The sequence below is a fragment of the Ranitomeya variabilis genome, chromosome 1, assembly GCF_051348905.1.
Source record: "Ranitomeya variabilis isolate aRanVar5 chromosome 1, aRanVar5.hap1, whole genome shotgun sequence".
Lineage (NCBI taxonomy): Eukaryota > Metazoa > Chordata > Amphibia > Anura > Dendrobatidae > Ranitomeya > Ranitomeya variabilis.
The window spans coordinates 477,090,787-477,105,436 of NC_135232.1; the positions used below are offsets into that span (position 1 = coordinate 477,090,787).

General features: G+C 41.6%; 2 protein-coding genes across 2 annotated transcripts in view; one reads left to right on the top strand and one right to left on the bottom strand.

Moving 5' to 3' along the window:
* Positions 1 to 14,650, bottom strand: part of SUSD1 (sushi domain containing 1) — a 485,342-nt gene that overhangs the window by 245,117 nt on the left and 225,575 nt on the right. The window contains exon 15 of the mRNA XM_077251054.1: positions 2,814 to 2,902. Coding sequence (XP_077107169.1) covers positions 2,814 to 2,902 — 89 coding nt within the window. The remainder of the gene's footprint in view (positions 1 to 2,813; positions 2,903 to 14,650) is intronic.
* LOC143764934 (uncharacterized) lies at positions 7,918 to 11,011 on the top strand. Its single transcript, XM_077251067.1, has 5 exons — positions 7,918 to 8,047; positions 8,128 to 8,202; positions 8,518 to 8,707; positions 8,861 to 9,023; positions 9,793 to 11,011. The coding sequence occupies exons 1-5, from the start codon at positions 8,003 to 8,005 to the stop codon at positions 10,796 to 10,798; spliced, it is 1,479 nt and encodes a 492-aa protein (XP_077107182.1). The 5' UTR covers positions 7,918 to 8,002; the 3' UTR covers positions 10,799 to 11,011.

Sequence of the window (14,650 nt, forward strand, 5' to 3'; positions counted from 1 at the left end):
TTGGAGGGAACAATTTTCAGCCATAGAGGCGGGGTTTTCGGGTGTTTGATTCACCCTTTCCTTACCCGCTGGCTGCATGCTGGCTGCAATATTGGATTGAAGTTCATTCTCTGTCCTCTGTAGTACATGCCTGCACAAGGCAATCTTGCCTTACGCAGGCCTGTACTATGGAGGACAGAGAATGAACTTCAATCCAATATTGCAGCCAGCATGCAGCCAGCGGGTAAGGAAAGGGTGAATCAAACACCCGAAAACCCCGCCCATATGACTGAAAATTGTTCCCTCCAAATTCAGGTGACAGAGTCTCTTTAAGACAGAACCACCAGCAGAAGATTCCCAATAATGAGGCAGATGGAGGCACTGTGGACACCATGGGACCTGTGATCTGATGGTGTCCATCTTTTTAGGATTGCATGAAAGTGCAATCGGCCACAGTTTTGTGCACTTCTCAAAAGAAGAGCAACACTCATCAGAGGCCAGAAGGAGTCCAGAGTAACTCTGCTGCCTCATTATAGTGAATGGATTGGGGGTTTCATCTGAATCACCTCACTCAGAGATTTAGATGGAAACCCCAAAGTAAGTGCTCAGCGTAGAGCGCCGTATAAATGTGACCCCAAACATTATGTAAAATGTTCCCAATAAAGGCTTCAAATCAATCCACAAAAAAAGCAAGCCCCACTCAGATCTGTCATCTGTTAACTGAAATATAGGGGGCTTCCACATTTCTGATAGCACAAAGGCACTCGAAAAGAGAAATGGCTCTTCATCCAAAAGAAATTCAGCAAATTCTGCGTTCCTTGAGGGGTCTAGTTTCCAAAATGGGGTCACTTGTGGGGGATTTCCACTGTTTAGTCACATCAGTGGCTCTCCAAATGGGACATCACATCCGCTAATGATTCCAGGAAATTTTATTTTCAAAAAGTCAAATGGAGCTCCTTCCCTTCTGAGCCCAAACAGCAGTTTTCTACCTCATATGCGGTATTGGCGTACTCAGGAGAAATTACACAACAATTGTTTAATGCAATTTCTCCTGTTACCCTTATGAAAATGCAAAATTTTGTGCTAAAAACATATTTGTGGGGAAAATTAGAATTTTTTTTTAATTTTACGGCTCAACGTTATAAACTTCTGTGACTCACTTCAGGGTTCAATGTGCACACTACACATCTAGATCAGTTCCCTGAGGGGTCTAGATACCAAAATGGTGACACTTGTGGGGGATTTTCACTGTTTATTCACATCAGAGGCTCTTCAAATGCGACATGACGTCCGCAAATTGTTCCAGCAAATTTTGCATTCAAAAAGTTAAATGGCGCTCCTTCCTTTCCGACCTCTGTCATGTGCTCAAACAGTGGTTTTCTCCATCAAAAAGGGTATCAGCGTACTCAGGAGAAATTACACAACAAATTTTGCTGTCCTTTTCCTGTTACCCTAGTTAAAATTAAAAAAAATTGAATCTGAAGTAAACTTTTTGTGAAAAAAGTTAAATGTTCATTTTTTTTCCACATTTCAAAAATTCCTGTGAAGCATGTGAATGGTTAATAAACTTCTTGAATGTGGTTTTGAGCACCTTGAGGGGTGCAGTTTCTAGAATTGGGTCACTTTTGGGTATTTTCTGTCATATATGCCCCTCAAAGTGACTTCAAATGTGATGTAGTCCCTAAAAAAAATGGTTTTGCAAATTTTGTTGTAAAAATTAGAAATCGCAGGTTAACTTTTCACTCTTATAACTTCCTAACAAAAAAATTGTTTCCAAAATTGTGCTGATGTAAAGTAGGCATGTGGGAAATGTTACTTATTAACTATTTTGTGTGACATATCTTTGTTATTCAAAGCTGTAAAATTTCAAAATTTCCCCAAATTTACGTTTTTTTCACAAATAAGCGCAAGTTACAATATATCAAAGAACTTTTACCACTATCGTGAAGTACAATATGTCATGAAAAAACATTCTCATAATCAGTGGGGTCCATTAAAGCATTCCAGAGTTATAACCTCATAAAGTAACAGTGGTAAAAATTGGCCTGGTCATGAAGGTGCAAACCACCCTCAGAGGTAAATAGGTTAATAATTTGTTTGATTTGGATCTCTTTGTTAGGGCTCATGCATAAATTGTTATTATGACTTTTACACTGGGTTGTCAACCATCCAGAAATTGCAGGACAGTCCATAAAAATAGGGCACTTTTTGCCCTGTCTGTAAACAACGGAAATAAATTATTTTGACTGTAATTATCATCAATATACAGTGAATGCAGATAATGTCTTCATATCAGAATTATTGGCTGTAACCAGTTTCACTTATAATCACAATGACTTTATGGTTTTCCCATGCGTCTCTAAGAAATATTCTGTCTGTGATTTTTTTATGTCGTACAGTAAACATAAAAAGTCAAGTTGACAACCCTGCTATTACAAACTCCGAGTTCTATAGAGCCATAATTCAGCACATATAAAGGTCTATGATGATCTACTTTATTTCTATATATTAATGACTGCATGCAGAGGGATTTAGAATTTTCTGTTGTTGGATTCCTTATGGATCCAACACAAAAATGTACAAGTATATTGTGCAATTCTACGTCAAAAGCCATATAGAGGTAGTCCCCCTTAGGGAAGCATATAGCCAAACATGGCGCAGTACTAAAGGCATATCAGAGTAAAGTTGGCCAAACATAGCAATTTTGGAGAGATTGACAAAGTATATCACGTGTATGGGGGCCTCACGACATGATACCAGGGGAGACAAAAATCATGTTTGTTGCATCCTCTAGTTCTCAGAGCAGATAAGCTTCCGCCATTATAATCACTTACTTTGTATATTTCTTGTAAGCCATTTAAACTTTGATTCCACCACAGACAAGTTTCATTAAACATTTGCTCCATTGTAGAATTTTCCATTTCTGAAAAACAAAATGTGATAATTGTTCACCAATCATTTGTCATTGAATATGCTTGATTTTACGTTTTAGGAAAGTTAAAGGAGTTTTTCCAAGTTTCAGATTTTTCTTTTGTGGGAATGTCTCTCCCAGGTCTGTGTGAATCCAGGGTGCTGCTGTTTTCTTTAGCTTACAAGTATATATATCAGCCCAGATACTATCTTGCACTTATTTCTCCTTCATGTGCTTTCCTCCTGATCTGCAGCCTGTTTTCTCTGCCCTCCCTGATATACTTTCTCCCCTCTCTACACTGAAATTCTGTGTAAGACCTACTCATTGCCCCTATCTTTAACACTTTGAGAAGGGAGGGGAGACAGCAGTGAACGCCATAAGAACAGAGTAGAAGCTCAGACAAACTTGTAATTTTTTGGCATTATCACTAAGGTAGATAAAAAAAACTGCAACAGCAAAATGGTAAAAAAAAAATTCAATACTTTTTTTAGAAGATTTTTCAACTGTTGCATTCGTGAAGCAAATGAAAAAGAAAACAAAATCTATGCAAAGATGTATATAGCCACTAAGGTGGTCCACTAAAATGCGGTGACGTATTCCTTTCTGAGTACACGTATGTTTTCTTTCATTTGTAGTTTTTTGCAGTGGCTTGCATTAAGATAATAATATATAATATAACAGTCTGTGTTTAAATATTTTTGTAATTTTTACGTGATGCATCAACACTAAATAGTCTGAGTTGGTGAAGTGAAGTGGGGGGTTCCAATGTTTAGGCACATCAGGGGCTCTCCAAACGCGACATGGTGTCCTATCTCAATTCCAGTCAATTTTGCATTGAAAAGTCAAATGGTGCTCCTTCCCTTCTGAGCTCTGCCATGCACCCAAACAGTGGTTTACCCCCACATATGGGGTATCAGCATATTCAGAACAAATTGTACAACAACTTTTGGGGTCCAATTTCTCATGTTACCCTTAGTAAAATAAAACAAATTGGAGCTAAAGTAAATTTTTTGCGAAAAAAAGTTAAATGTTAATTTTTTTTAAACATTCCAAAAATTCCTGTGAAATACCTGAAGGGTTAATAAACTATCATATAGACCCATCAAAGTGACTTCAAATGTGATGTAGTCCCTAAAAAAAATGTTGTAAAAATTAGAAATTGCTGGTCAACTTAAAACCCTTATAACTCCCTAACAAAAAAAAAATATTGGTTCCAAAATTGTGCTGATGTAAAGTAGACATGTGGGAAATGTTAATTCTTAAGTATTTTGTGTGACATAACTCTGTGATTTAAGGGCATAAACATTCAAAGTTGGAAAATTGCGAAATTTTCAAAATGTTTGGCAAATTTCCATTTTATTCACAAATAAACGCAAGTAATATCAAAGAAATTTTACCACTAACATAAAGTACAATATGTCACGAGAAAACAATGTCAGAATCACTGGGATTTGTCAAAGCGTTCCAGAGTTATAACCTCATAAAGGGACAGTAGTCAGAATTGTAAAAATTGGCCCGTTCATTAACGTGCAAATCACCCTTGGGGGTAAAGGGGTTAAAACAACATTGCTGGTCCTGTGAACTGACTCCTTGGATATCCCTGACAGAACTTGGCAACTTAGTAGTTGCACCAACACTAAAGGCAAATGTTGCTAAAGCACCTCCCAATAGGTGGAGGTGCCTTAAGTACTAAGTGTCTCCCAGCAATTGGCTGAAGACACAGTAGGAGCGCAGTCACTGTCTTTTAAAGAACTGCTCCCCAAGTATCCTTTTTTGTTTGCTATAGAAGTCCAGAGATATGGGCCCTTTTATTTAGTGAACCTAATATGATATTTTTTGGTCATTATCAAGGAGGCATAGTTCACAGTGTAATTATACAGAGCAGCGTAAAAGCACATTCCAAGAGAGTTCTGTAACCAACACCCCATTGGTAAAAATAACTAAATGAAATGGCCCATAAATCTGAAACCATATGGTGGAGAAAGATATGTATTTCTCAGGGGAGCAGCAGGAAGAATAGATGGCAAAAACATGGCCATTTTCACTGGTGATAGGTCTTTAATTGCTGCTCTGGTAAATAAATGTTGTGGTGATTCATACTGAAATACATTTCACATTTATTCCCTTAGCCAATTTTGACCTTCATGACCAGGCCACATTTTACAATTCTCACCAATGTCACTTTATATGGTAATAACTCTGGAACGTTTCAACATATCCCACTGATTCTGTGAATGTTTTTTGTGACATTTTGTGCTTCATGTTAGTGATAAAAAAAAATTTTATGTGAATTTTTTTATGAAAAAAAAACAGAAATTTGGCACATTTTTGAAAATTTATCAGTTTTTAAACTTTTAATTTGTATGTCCTTAAATGAGAGATTCCTGTCACACAAAATAGTTCATAAATAACATTACCCACATGTCTACTTTACATCAGCACAATTTTGGAAATATAATTTTTTTTTTTGTTAGGAAGTTAGAACGGTTAAAAGTTGACCAGCGATTTTTAATTTCTTCAACAAAACTTACAAAACCATTTTTTTAGGGACATCGCTTTTGAAGTGACTTTGAGAGGTCTATATGACAGAAAAAAAACAAAGTGACACCATTCTAAAAACTGCACCCCTCAAGGTGTTCAAAACCACATTCAAGAAGTTAATTAACTCTTCAGTTGCTTCACAAGAACTGAAGCAATGTGAAAGAAAAAATGAACATTTAATTTTTTGCACAAAAAATTTATTTAGACTCATACTATTTTATTTTCACAAGGGTAACAGGAGAAAATAGAGCAGTGCAATTTCTCTTGAGTATGCCGATACCCTACGTATGTGGAGGAAAACCACAAACTGTTTGGGTGCACGGCAGGGCTTGGAAGGGAAAGAGCACAGTTTTACTTTTTGATCGCAAAATTGGCTGCGAGAGTGGAAGCCATGTAGCATTTGAAGAGCCCCTGATGTACCTAAACAGTGGAAATCCCCCACAAGTGATCCCATTTTGTAAACCATACCCCTCAAGGGTTTTATCCAGGGGTATAGCGAGCATTTTGAACCCACAGATATGACACATAATTTGATAACATTAGGTCGCCATATTGAATATGTTGCCATTAGTATTGAGCGCAAGTGCTCGCTACTCCAGTTTGCATCGGGTGTTTGGGTATGCCGCAAATATCGCGGGTGCTCGAGTGCCATGCACAAGTCCCTGCCCCACATTCAGATAATTAGGGCAGCAATAGAAATTTCTGTAACAGATATGCCACTTGTTTTTTACGGACATCTCATATAAGATTAGGATCTGGGGAATTTGGAGGCCAAATTAGCACATGGGCCTCTTCATGAATCAAGAGAGTCAGGCAAGCGGCTTACATAGTTATGTAGTTAAATAGGCTGAAAGAAGACCTAGGTCCATCAAGTTCAACCTTTCTCAACCAAGTGTACATTTGTCACTAAATTATCTATAATCCACAATGTTACGTGTATCAAGAAAATCATCCAGCCCTTTTTTAAAAGCTGTTAGGCTACGTTCACATTTGCGGTGTGCGCCGCAGCGTCGTCGCCGCACCAAAACGCATGCGGCGTGCGGCCCTATCTTTAACATTGGGGCCGCATGGCGCCGCATGTACATGCGTTGTCATGCGTTTTGGTGCGTTGTACGCCGCATGCGGCGTTAGGGCGCACCTGTCAGGGCGCGGCAAACGCAACATGTTGCATTTTTTGGGCGGCGCAGACTTTTTTAAAAACGCATGCGTCGTGTTTGCGTCGTGTTTGCGTCGTCGATGCGGCTTTTTTCCCATTGACTTGTATTGACAACGCAGACGACGCAAGTACTTGCGTCGTGGTGCGTTGTACGACGCATGCGTTTTCCAATAAAAAATGCAAAACATTGTCTAGACTTTTGTCTAGACAAAAAAAAAACACTATATATATAAAAAAAAGGGGTTTGGCATTGTCTTTCACAAGGCTATTCACTACAGACAAGACTGAGAGGAGAATCTGCTTTCCAAACCTGTAAGTATATATTTCTCTTTGCATATTTTTTATTCTGTGTGTTATTTTTTGATTTGGATTTAATTTGTGCAATGTTTGGTCTGTGCTATTGTACGGTTATGGCACTGTGGGTTGTTAGTGAAAAATTGTGTTTTTTAATCTGGTTCTGATGTACTTCTGGCGTTATATGCTGGCGTTTATTGTCACCGGCCTTGCTTGGTTTTGGATTGGTTTTATGGATTTGGGGTTGTTCTGGTGTCATGCGGTTGTTCATTAATTTTTTTTTGGAAGATTTTTATATTGTAAAATTTGTGGTGCATGTCTTTTTCTGGCTTCTATTGTTGGGGTAACCGTATGGCGTTTTCTAGGCTCATGTCTTGCTGTGTTTTATGCTGTTGGCATTTTTTTTCTTTCCTTGAGTGTCTTTTCTTGCTGGTGGGGGGGCTACATTTATGATGTTTCATTTGTATTGTATTGTTCCGTGCTGCTATATGCCATTCTATGTTCAATTGTATTATGGTACATGGTTTTCTGTATGGCTTCCATATATATATCTCCTGTCTTGAATGTTTCCATAGCCAAGTGTGTAGTATATATTTTTTTTTTTTGGTGGGGCCCTTTTTTAAAAATTTCTTGTGTTCTCTTTTCTCTTTGACTATGGTTTATCTTTTGTGTTGCTGTATTTTGAACCGCGGTTGTCTTGTAATGTTTATTGCTTATTATCTAGAATGGTATTTATCGCCTTTTTCTGTATTTCTGTGGTAGATGTCACCAGATGGTGTTGTTTTGGATCATGTCTTGTTGTAATTGTAAAGTATGTCGTTCATTAGTTTGCTATTTCATTGTGCCTTTTTTTTTCTTTTTAATTTTTTAAGGTTTTAATTTTTAAAATTTGGACATAGGTTTTTTTTTTTTTGCTTAATTTTTTTTGGGTCTAGTCTTGTATTGTTTCTTCTATTGCCTTCTCTTGCAATGTATGGCGTTGTGGTGGCGCTTTTTGAGTTTGCATTGTCCTATCAGTCAACAGTCAATTGTGGTTGTTTTAATGTTGTATTGTATGTGGCATTTTTCGCTTTGGATGTGATTTTTTGCTCATTTTTTCATTGCAGAGAAAACTTCCAATAATGGCGAGTGACTCTGAGCATAGCCAATCGGCGAGGGGGAGTGCGGTGAGTAATTATGTCCAGTTGCTTACTATTCACTGCCATTTGTAGCATTGACAATAATTTTTGTATACATTTTTTTACAGGCTTCTTCAAGTGAGGGGGAAGGCACACGGCGGGAGCAGGGAGATCGGTGCCAAGATGTGTCGTCAGGCCGGCAAGTGAGTATTTTTTTTTTTGGGTTATCTTTTTTTTTGAGTAGCATCCTGCTGGGAGGAACATTAGGAGCATCCTGGTTTCACTAGGGATGTTTAGTAAGCTTAATTACATTATAGCTTTTCAGGGCAGCAAGTATTGGGGGAAGGTAACATACAGTTGAACTCCCTGCACAAAAACATTCAAAAATACAGGTGTAGAAACCATCAATATACATACATCAGATGGCAAAGGATAGGGCAAAGGTACATATCATGACAGGTGCTGGTGGTTGTTTATATTTGCATATTTGTAACCTTTTTGTTTTCTAATTTTTCTAGGTTTCACAACGGGACCAAGGAATAGATGTGGACCTTCTCATATCCTGCATCCAGGAGCGTGGCCCGTTGTGGGACAGCCGTGACCCCCGGCACATGGACCAGGTGGTGATCAGGCGTTTGTGGGCAGAGGTGGCAAAGTCGCTGTGGGATGGCTTTGACAGTGCCTCCGCCACGGACAAAGGCACCTTTAGTGAGTATTGCTGAGACGCTGCTATGACCCATCTTGCCAGGATAAACACAACCGTGTGTGATGCTATCAACGCGTAAACTTTACATCACACACGGTTGTTTTATCCATTTAAAATGCTACATATGTAACCTTTTTTTTTCTTTGCATTCACAGTTAAAAAGTTGAGGACCAGATGGCGATCCATCAAGGACCGGTTCAATAAGGGGCTCCGTGCAGAGGAGGAGCAATCGAGGAGTGGTGCTGCTGCGGCCAAGTCGGTGCCCTACAAATACAACAGGGCACTACAGTTCCTAAGACCAATCCTTGGCCGCCGACAGTAAGTATTTTGTCCACATACCATATTGCACAGCCACATAGTACATTGCCCAGCCACATAGTACATTGACCAGCCACGTACATTGTGCATCCACACACATAGTAGATTTGCAGGCCACTATATCGCAGCCACATAGTACACGTTCTAGCCACGTATCCACATAGTACTTTTCCCAGGCACATAGTGTATTGGCCATCCATGTAGTCAGCGTAGCATATTGGCCATCCACGTAACTTTTTCCCTAGTGGAATGGTAATTTTTTTAGGTTAAGCGAGAGTCCTTGTAGTCCATGACAGGTTACGTTCTGAGTCAGTGTAGTTCTGATCGCAGGAATAATGATGACGTCTGAATCACATGATCCTAACGTCATGGACATTCCTGCGATCAGATCAGCAAAGTAAGGTTTTTTTTTTTTTTTTTTTTTAAACTGTTTTTATAGACCTTAAATTTTATATTCTTTTTGCAACATAGACGGCATCTTGAAGTTATTTTTTGACACAAAAATTTTTCAAAATATGACAGGGGTATGCATTGCCTTTTGCAGCGGGAACGAACAGTCATTTTCTGCCGTCGGTATGTCCATGATCATTATCGTGAGCCCTAATGGTCATTTGACGATAACAATCAGCAATTTATTATAGGCCACACAGACTGAGAGACAGGGGATTGTAATGTTTTGATGTGTCATGTAATGTAAATTTTTTTACAGGAGTTGGCGTATGTGATAGGTTATTAATTGAAGACTAATTTTTTCCTTTTCTTTTCACAGGACACACAGCAGCACCCTCCAGCGAGCTCCCCCCTGTGAAGCGGAACTTCATGGATCGCCATCTGGACCGTCACAGCCCTCCCACAGCGACAGCAGGCCTGCACCACCATCATCTGGAGAACCGGCTGCCGGTACATCAGGTTTTCCCCTGCCCGAGGCCTCTGGCGCACCTTCGTTCGGGAATTCCCGACAGCGCCAGCGTGCCTCGGACAGGTCAGTCATGCCTGAATTTTTGCACTTGGGCACGGTGTTCCAGAACGGTTTCAAGGCGTTGAGAGATCAAATGTCCAGTATGGAACGGCGCCTTGAAATCCTGGAAGCCGAGCTCTCAAATCCGGCAAAGCATTTTTTAAGCACAATTGCGAAAGGCATGGTGGAAAACCTTACGCCGGAACTCCAGATTTCGGTGATGCAGGACTGCAACAATTCCTATGTGAGGGCTCTGCAGCAGTCTCGGGTCGCGCAGTCAGCGACACTGCCCGTAGTGCCGTCGCTGGCTAGCGTGACTCCGACTACTGCTGCAGAGCCACTCCAGCCACGCCACCTAGGTCCATGTGCCGAGGGACGCCACCACAGGAGACGACACCACAGGCACCATACCACTGTGCCGCCCACTCCTGCTCCTGCCAGGCCCTCATCCTCCCGCAGGAGTGTTTCTGGGGGAGATGACGCAGGGGGAGGGGAAAAAAAAAAAAAGAGGCGACACACAGAGGCAACAAGTGAGGTTCTGGCTGCTCCAGTACGGACAACATCTCGTCGTGGCTCTAGCCACAGCAGGAGCAGCCAGGGCCAAGCAAGCCTAAAATATCGAAGGCTTGTGTTGCCTCCTCCCTCCCCTACAGATGATCCGGTGTCCCCAGAGTACCCTGCGGGGGGTTTGGACCTGCCTTCAAGCATACTTGAATATGGCGGCTCCTCCTCCTCCTCCTTCTTTCGCAGTCGTCGTCCCCGTTCCAAAACCCCACCGTACCATTCACCGCTGATAGCGGATGTTGATCTCCCCTAATTTTATTTTCCATTTTTTTTTCCTGTTAGCCACCAATAAAACTTTATTTGTTTGAGTAAAATATGTGTTCTTATTTTCAAGTATCCTTCTCGGAAATTCACTCTGTGCGCCGTTTATTTGTGCTTCAAACACCTCATATATGCAATGTCAGACAGAATTTTTTTTTTTTTTTTTTTTTTTTTTACTTTTACCTTTTCTTCGGGTGTCTCTCATTGCTGTATGAGGTGTTTACAAACACTAAAGCTGTTTTCAAACACAAAGGGTATGTGTCCACGCTCAGGATTGCATCCGGATTTGCCAGGATCTAAACTAAATATTTGTAGCCAAAACCAGGAGTGGGTGATAAATGCAGAAGTGGAGCATATGTTTCTATTTTAATTTTCCTCAATTATTTCCTGGTGATGAAAAAAACTAAGCAAATACGGATGCAATCCTGAACGTGGACACATACGGTAAAGTTACCTTCACACTTAACAATGCTGCAGCAAAACATACAATGATGCAATTCACTGCACCATCGCTATTTGGTCGCTGGAGAGCTGTCTGTACAGCTCTCCAGCGACCAACGATGCCGAGGTCCTCGGGTAACCATGGTAAACATCGGGTTGCTAAGCGCAGGGCGCACTTCCGATGTTTACCCTGGTTACCAGTGTAAAATGAAAAAATATATATATATTCACAATTAGTGTTGAGCATTGCGATACTGCAAGTATCGGGTATCGGCCGATACTTGCTGTATCGGAATTTCCGATACCGAGATCCGAAACTTTTGTGGTATCGGGTATCGGAACAACATTAATGTAAGAGAGAATTAAAATAAAAAATATTGCTATACTCACCTCTCAGACGCAGCCTGGACCTCAGCGAGGGAAGCGGCAGCATTGTTTGTTTAAAATTCGCGCTTTACTTGGTTACGTGAAGTCCCGGCTTGTGATTGGTTAGGGCGGCCATGTTGCCGGGACGCGGACCAATCACAGCAAGCCGTGACGAAATTACGTCACGGCTTGCTGTGATTGGTCCGCGTCCCGGCAACATGGCCGCCATTAACCAATCACAGCAAGCCGTGACGTAATTTCGTCACGGCTTGCTGTGATTGGTCCGCGTCCCGGCAACATGGCCGCCCTGACCAATCACAAGCCGGGACTTCACGTAACCAAGTAAGAGCGTGAATTGTAAACAAACAACGCTGCCGGTTCCCTCGCTGAGGTCCAGGCTGCGTCGGAGAGGTGAGTATAGCAATATTTTTTATTTTAATTCTTTATTTTACACATTTATATGGATCCCAGGGTCTGAAGGAGAGTTTACTCTCCTTCAGACCCTGGGAACCATCAGGGATACCGTCCGATACTTGAGTCCCATTGACTTGTATTGGTATCGGGTATCGGATTGGATCCGATACTTTGCCGGTATCGGCCGATACTTTACGATACCGATACTTTCAAGTATCGGACGGTATCGCTCAACACTATTCACAATCGCATCGCCCGGCGTCAGCTTCCCTGCACTGACTGAGTGACGTCCCTCACAGCAAAGCGGTCACATCAACGCTGTGCTGTGCATTCACTTTACGGCCGGCGCTCAGTCAGTGAAGGAAGCGGACGCCAGGGGACGCGAAGATGAGTATATGTATTTTTATTTTTTAGTTTACATTTTACACTGGTAACCATCGGGTTACTAAGCGCGGACATGCGCTTGGTAACCCGTTGTTTTACCTGGTTACCAGTGTAAAACATCGCTGGTATCGTTGTTTTTGCTGTCAAACACAACGATACACGGCGATCTTATCAACAAATAAATATTTTATATGCTATGTCATAAATTTGTTCATTGAAAAAGGGTAGAAAACTGAGAAAACTTTTTTTATTAAACAATATTTTAAAAAGAAAGCTAACAAATTTTTAGATAAGGCACATTAACATTAGTGAACTGTAGGTAGATGCCAAATGTGACATAACCAAACCAACCAAAACGGATTTATTGCACATCATTTTATTACCAGAATCACAATACAGGGATTTATTGGTGTAGTTAAATCCAGAATAAAGTCCAACAGTAAAACATAAACACTACACCATTGTATCTTGCCAGGACACACGGCCAAAGTCTGACACAAAATAGGCCGCAAAACGATCCCTCATCTGTGCAATTTCAACACTTGTCCTCAGAGGATGATCCTGGTAATCGGGCAATGGGTTGGCTATGGGTTCATCCAGTTCCACGTTGACTCTCTCTTTGGTCAGAATATAATTGTGGAGAACCACACACGCCTTCACCACCTCATCCACTGTCTCAGTTTTCAGATTAATGGCGGATCCTAATATCCGCCATTTGGAGGCAAGGATGCCAAAGGCGCACTCCACAGTCCTTCTGGCCCTGGACAGCCTGTAATTGAAAACCCTTTTTGTATGGTCCAGGGCCCGACTGGAGTAGGGTTTCAATAGGTTGGCCGACATTTGGAATGCTTCATCCCCAACCACAACAAATGGCATCGCAGGGCCTTCGGTGTGGGGAAGAGGTCGTGGCTGGGGGAAATTAAAGTTGTTGCTATATAATTTTTGGCCCATATCCGACTCCTTGAATGTGCGTGAGTCATTTGCCCGGCCAAATGCCCCAATGTCCACTGCCAGAAAACGGCAGTCCGCACCGGCAATTGCCATTAGCACAGTGGAAAAATATTTTTTGTAGTTGTAGAACATGGATCCACTTTTCCCTGGCTTGGTAATACGAATATGCTTTCCATCCACCGCGCCAATACAGTTTGGAAAAGAACACACCTGCTGAAATTTCTGTGCGTTTTCCTCCCAGATTTCTCTTGTAGGGACGGGTAAAAATTCCTCCCGGAGATTATCCCACAAAGCGCGGCAGGTCTCAGCAATAATTCCGGAAAGGGTGGAGACTCCAATCCGGAACTGAAAATGAAGGGACCTCAAGGTCTCTCCGGTAGCCAGAAAACTGCAAAGAAGATAAAGAAATTACATTAAAGTACATTGTAATTTATAAAAGTACATTGACCATACCAAACCCCCCCCCCCCCCCCCACAAAAAAAAAAAAAAAAAAAGGGGGAAGAACATATCACAGTCATTCAGCTACGTACCGTAGAGTGACCAGAAGCCGCTCCTCTGCGGAAATAGCTCTCCGGAGCTGTGTGTCCCGCCTGCCAATGGATCCTTCCACCCGACGAAGAAGATACCGGAAGCTGTCCTGAGACATCCTGGTGTACTCGAAATACTTCTCCAGGTTCTCATTCAGTTCGCCAAACAAGCTATGGTATGCTCCACGGCTCTCCCGGACTTCCAAGATAGGGTGTATCCAAAAGCGGCGACGACTCCATCTCCGTTTTTCCCTTTCCCTTTGATGACAACAGGCAACAGCATAGGCATGAGCAAAGGCTAATTCCATCTCCATATCCATGATAATACTGTCCATGGGACGCTCCATCATGAATACCAGCAAAATGGGAGGAATTCATGTCTGCCAAGGTATATATACACAATTAAATAAACACCAACCCTCTTCTAGCCATTGGTGGTCCTTATCTATTGTGTAGACCCTTTTTTTGGGGGGTGGGATGAAGAATGACTCACTGTACAAAAAACGCATGCGGCGCAAAACGCTGCGTTTTTTGGTACAAAACGCAACTGCGTTTTCAAAAAACGCAGCGTTTTGCGCCGCATGCGTTGAACACATGCGGCGCAAAACGCAGCGTTGTGCATGCGTTTTGCTGCGTTTTTGTTTGCGTTGTGCGTTGCGGCGACGCCGCTGCGGCGCACACCGCAAATGTGAACGTAGCCTTATAGTATTGGCCATTACTGACTGCTGACTGCTCATAATCACCTTTCTTCCACCCGTAA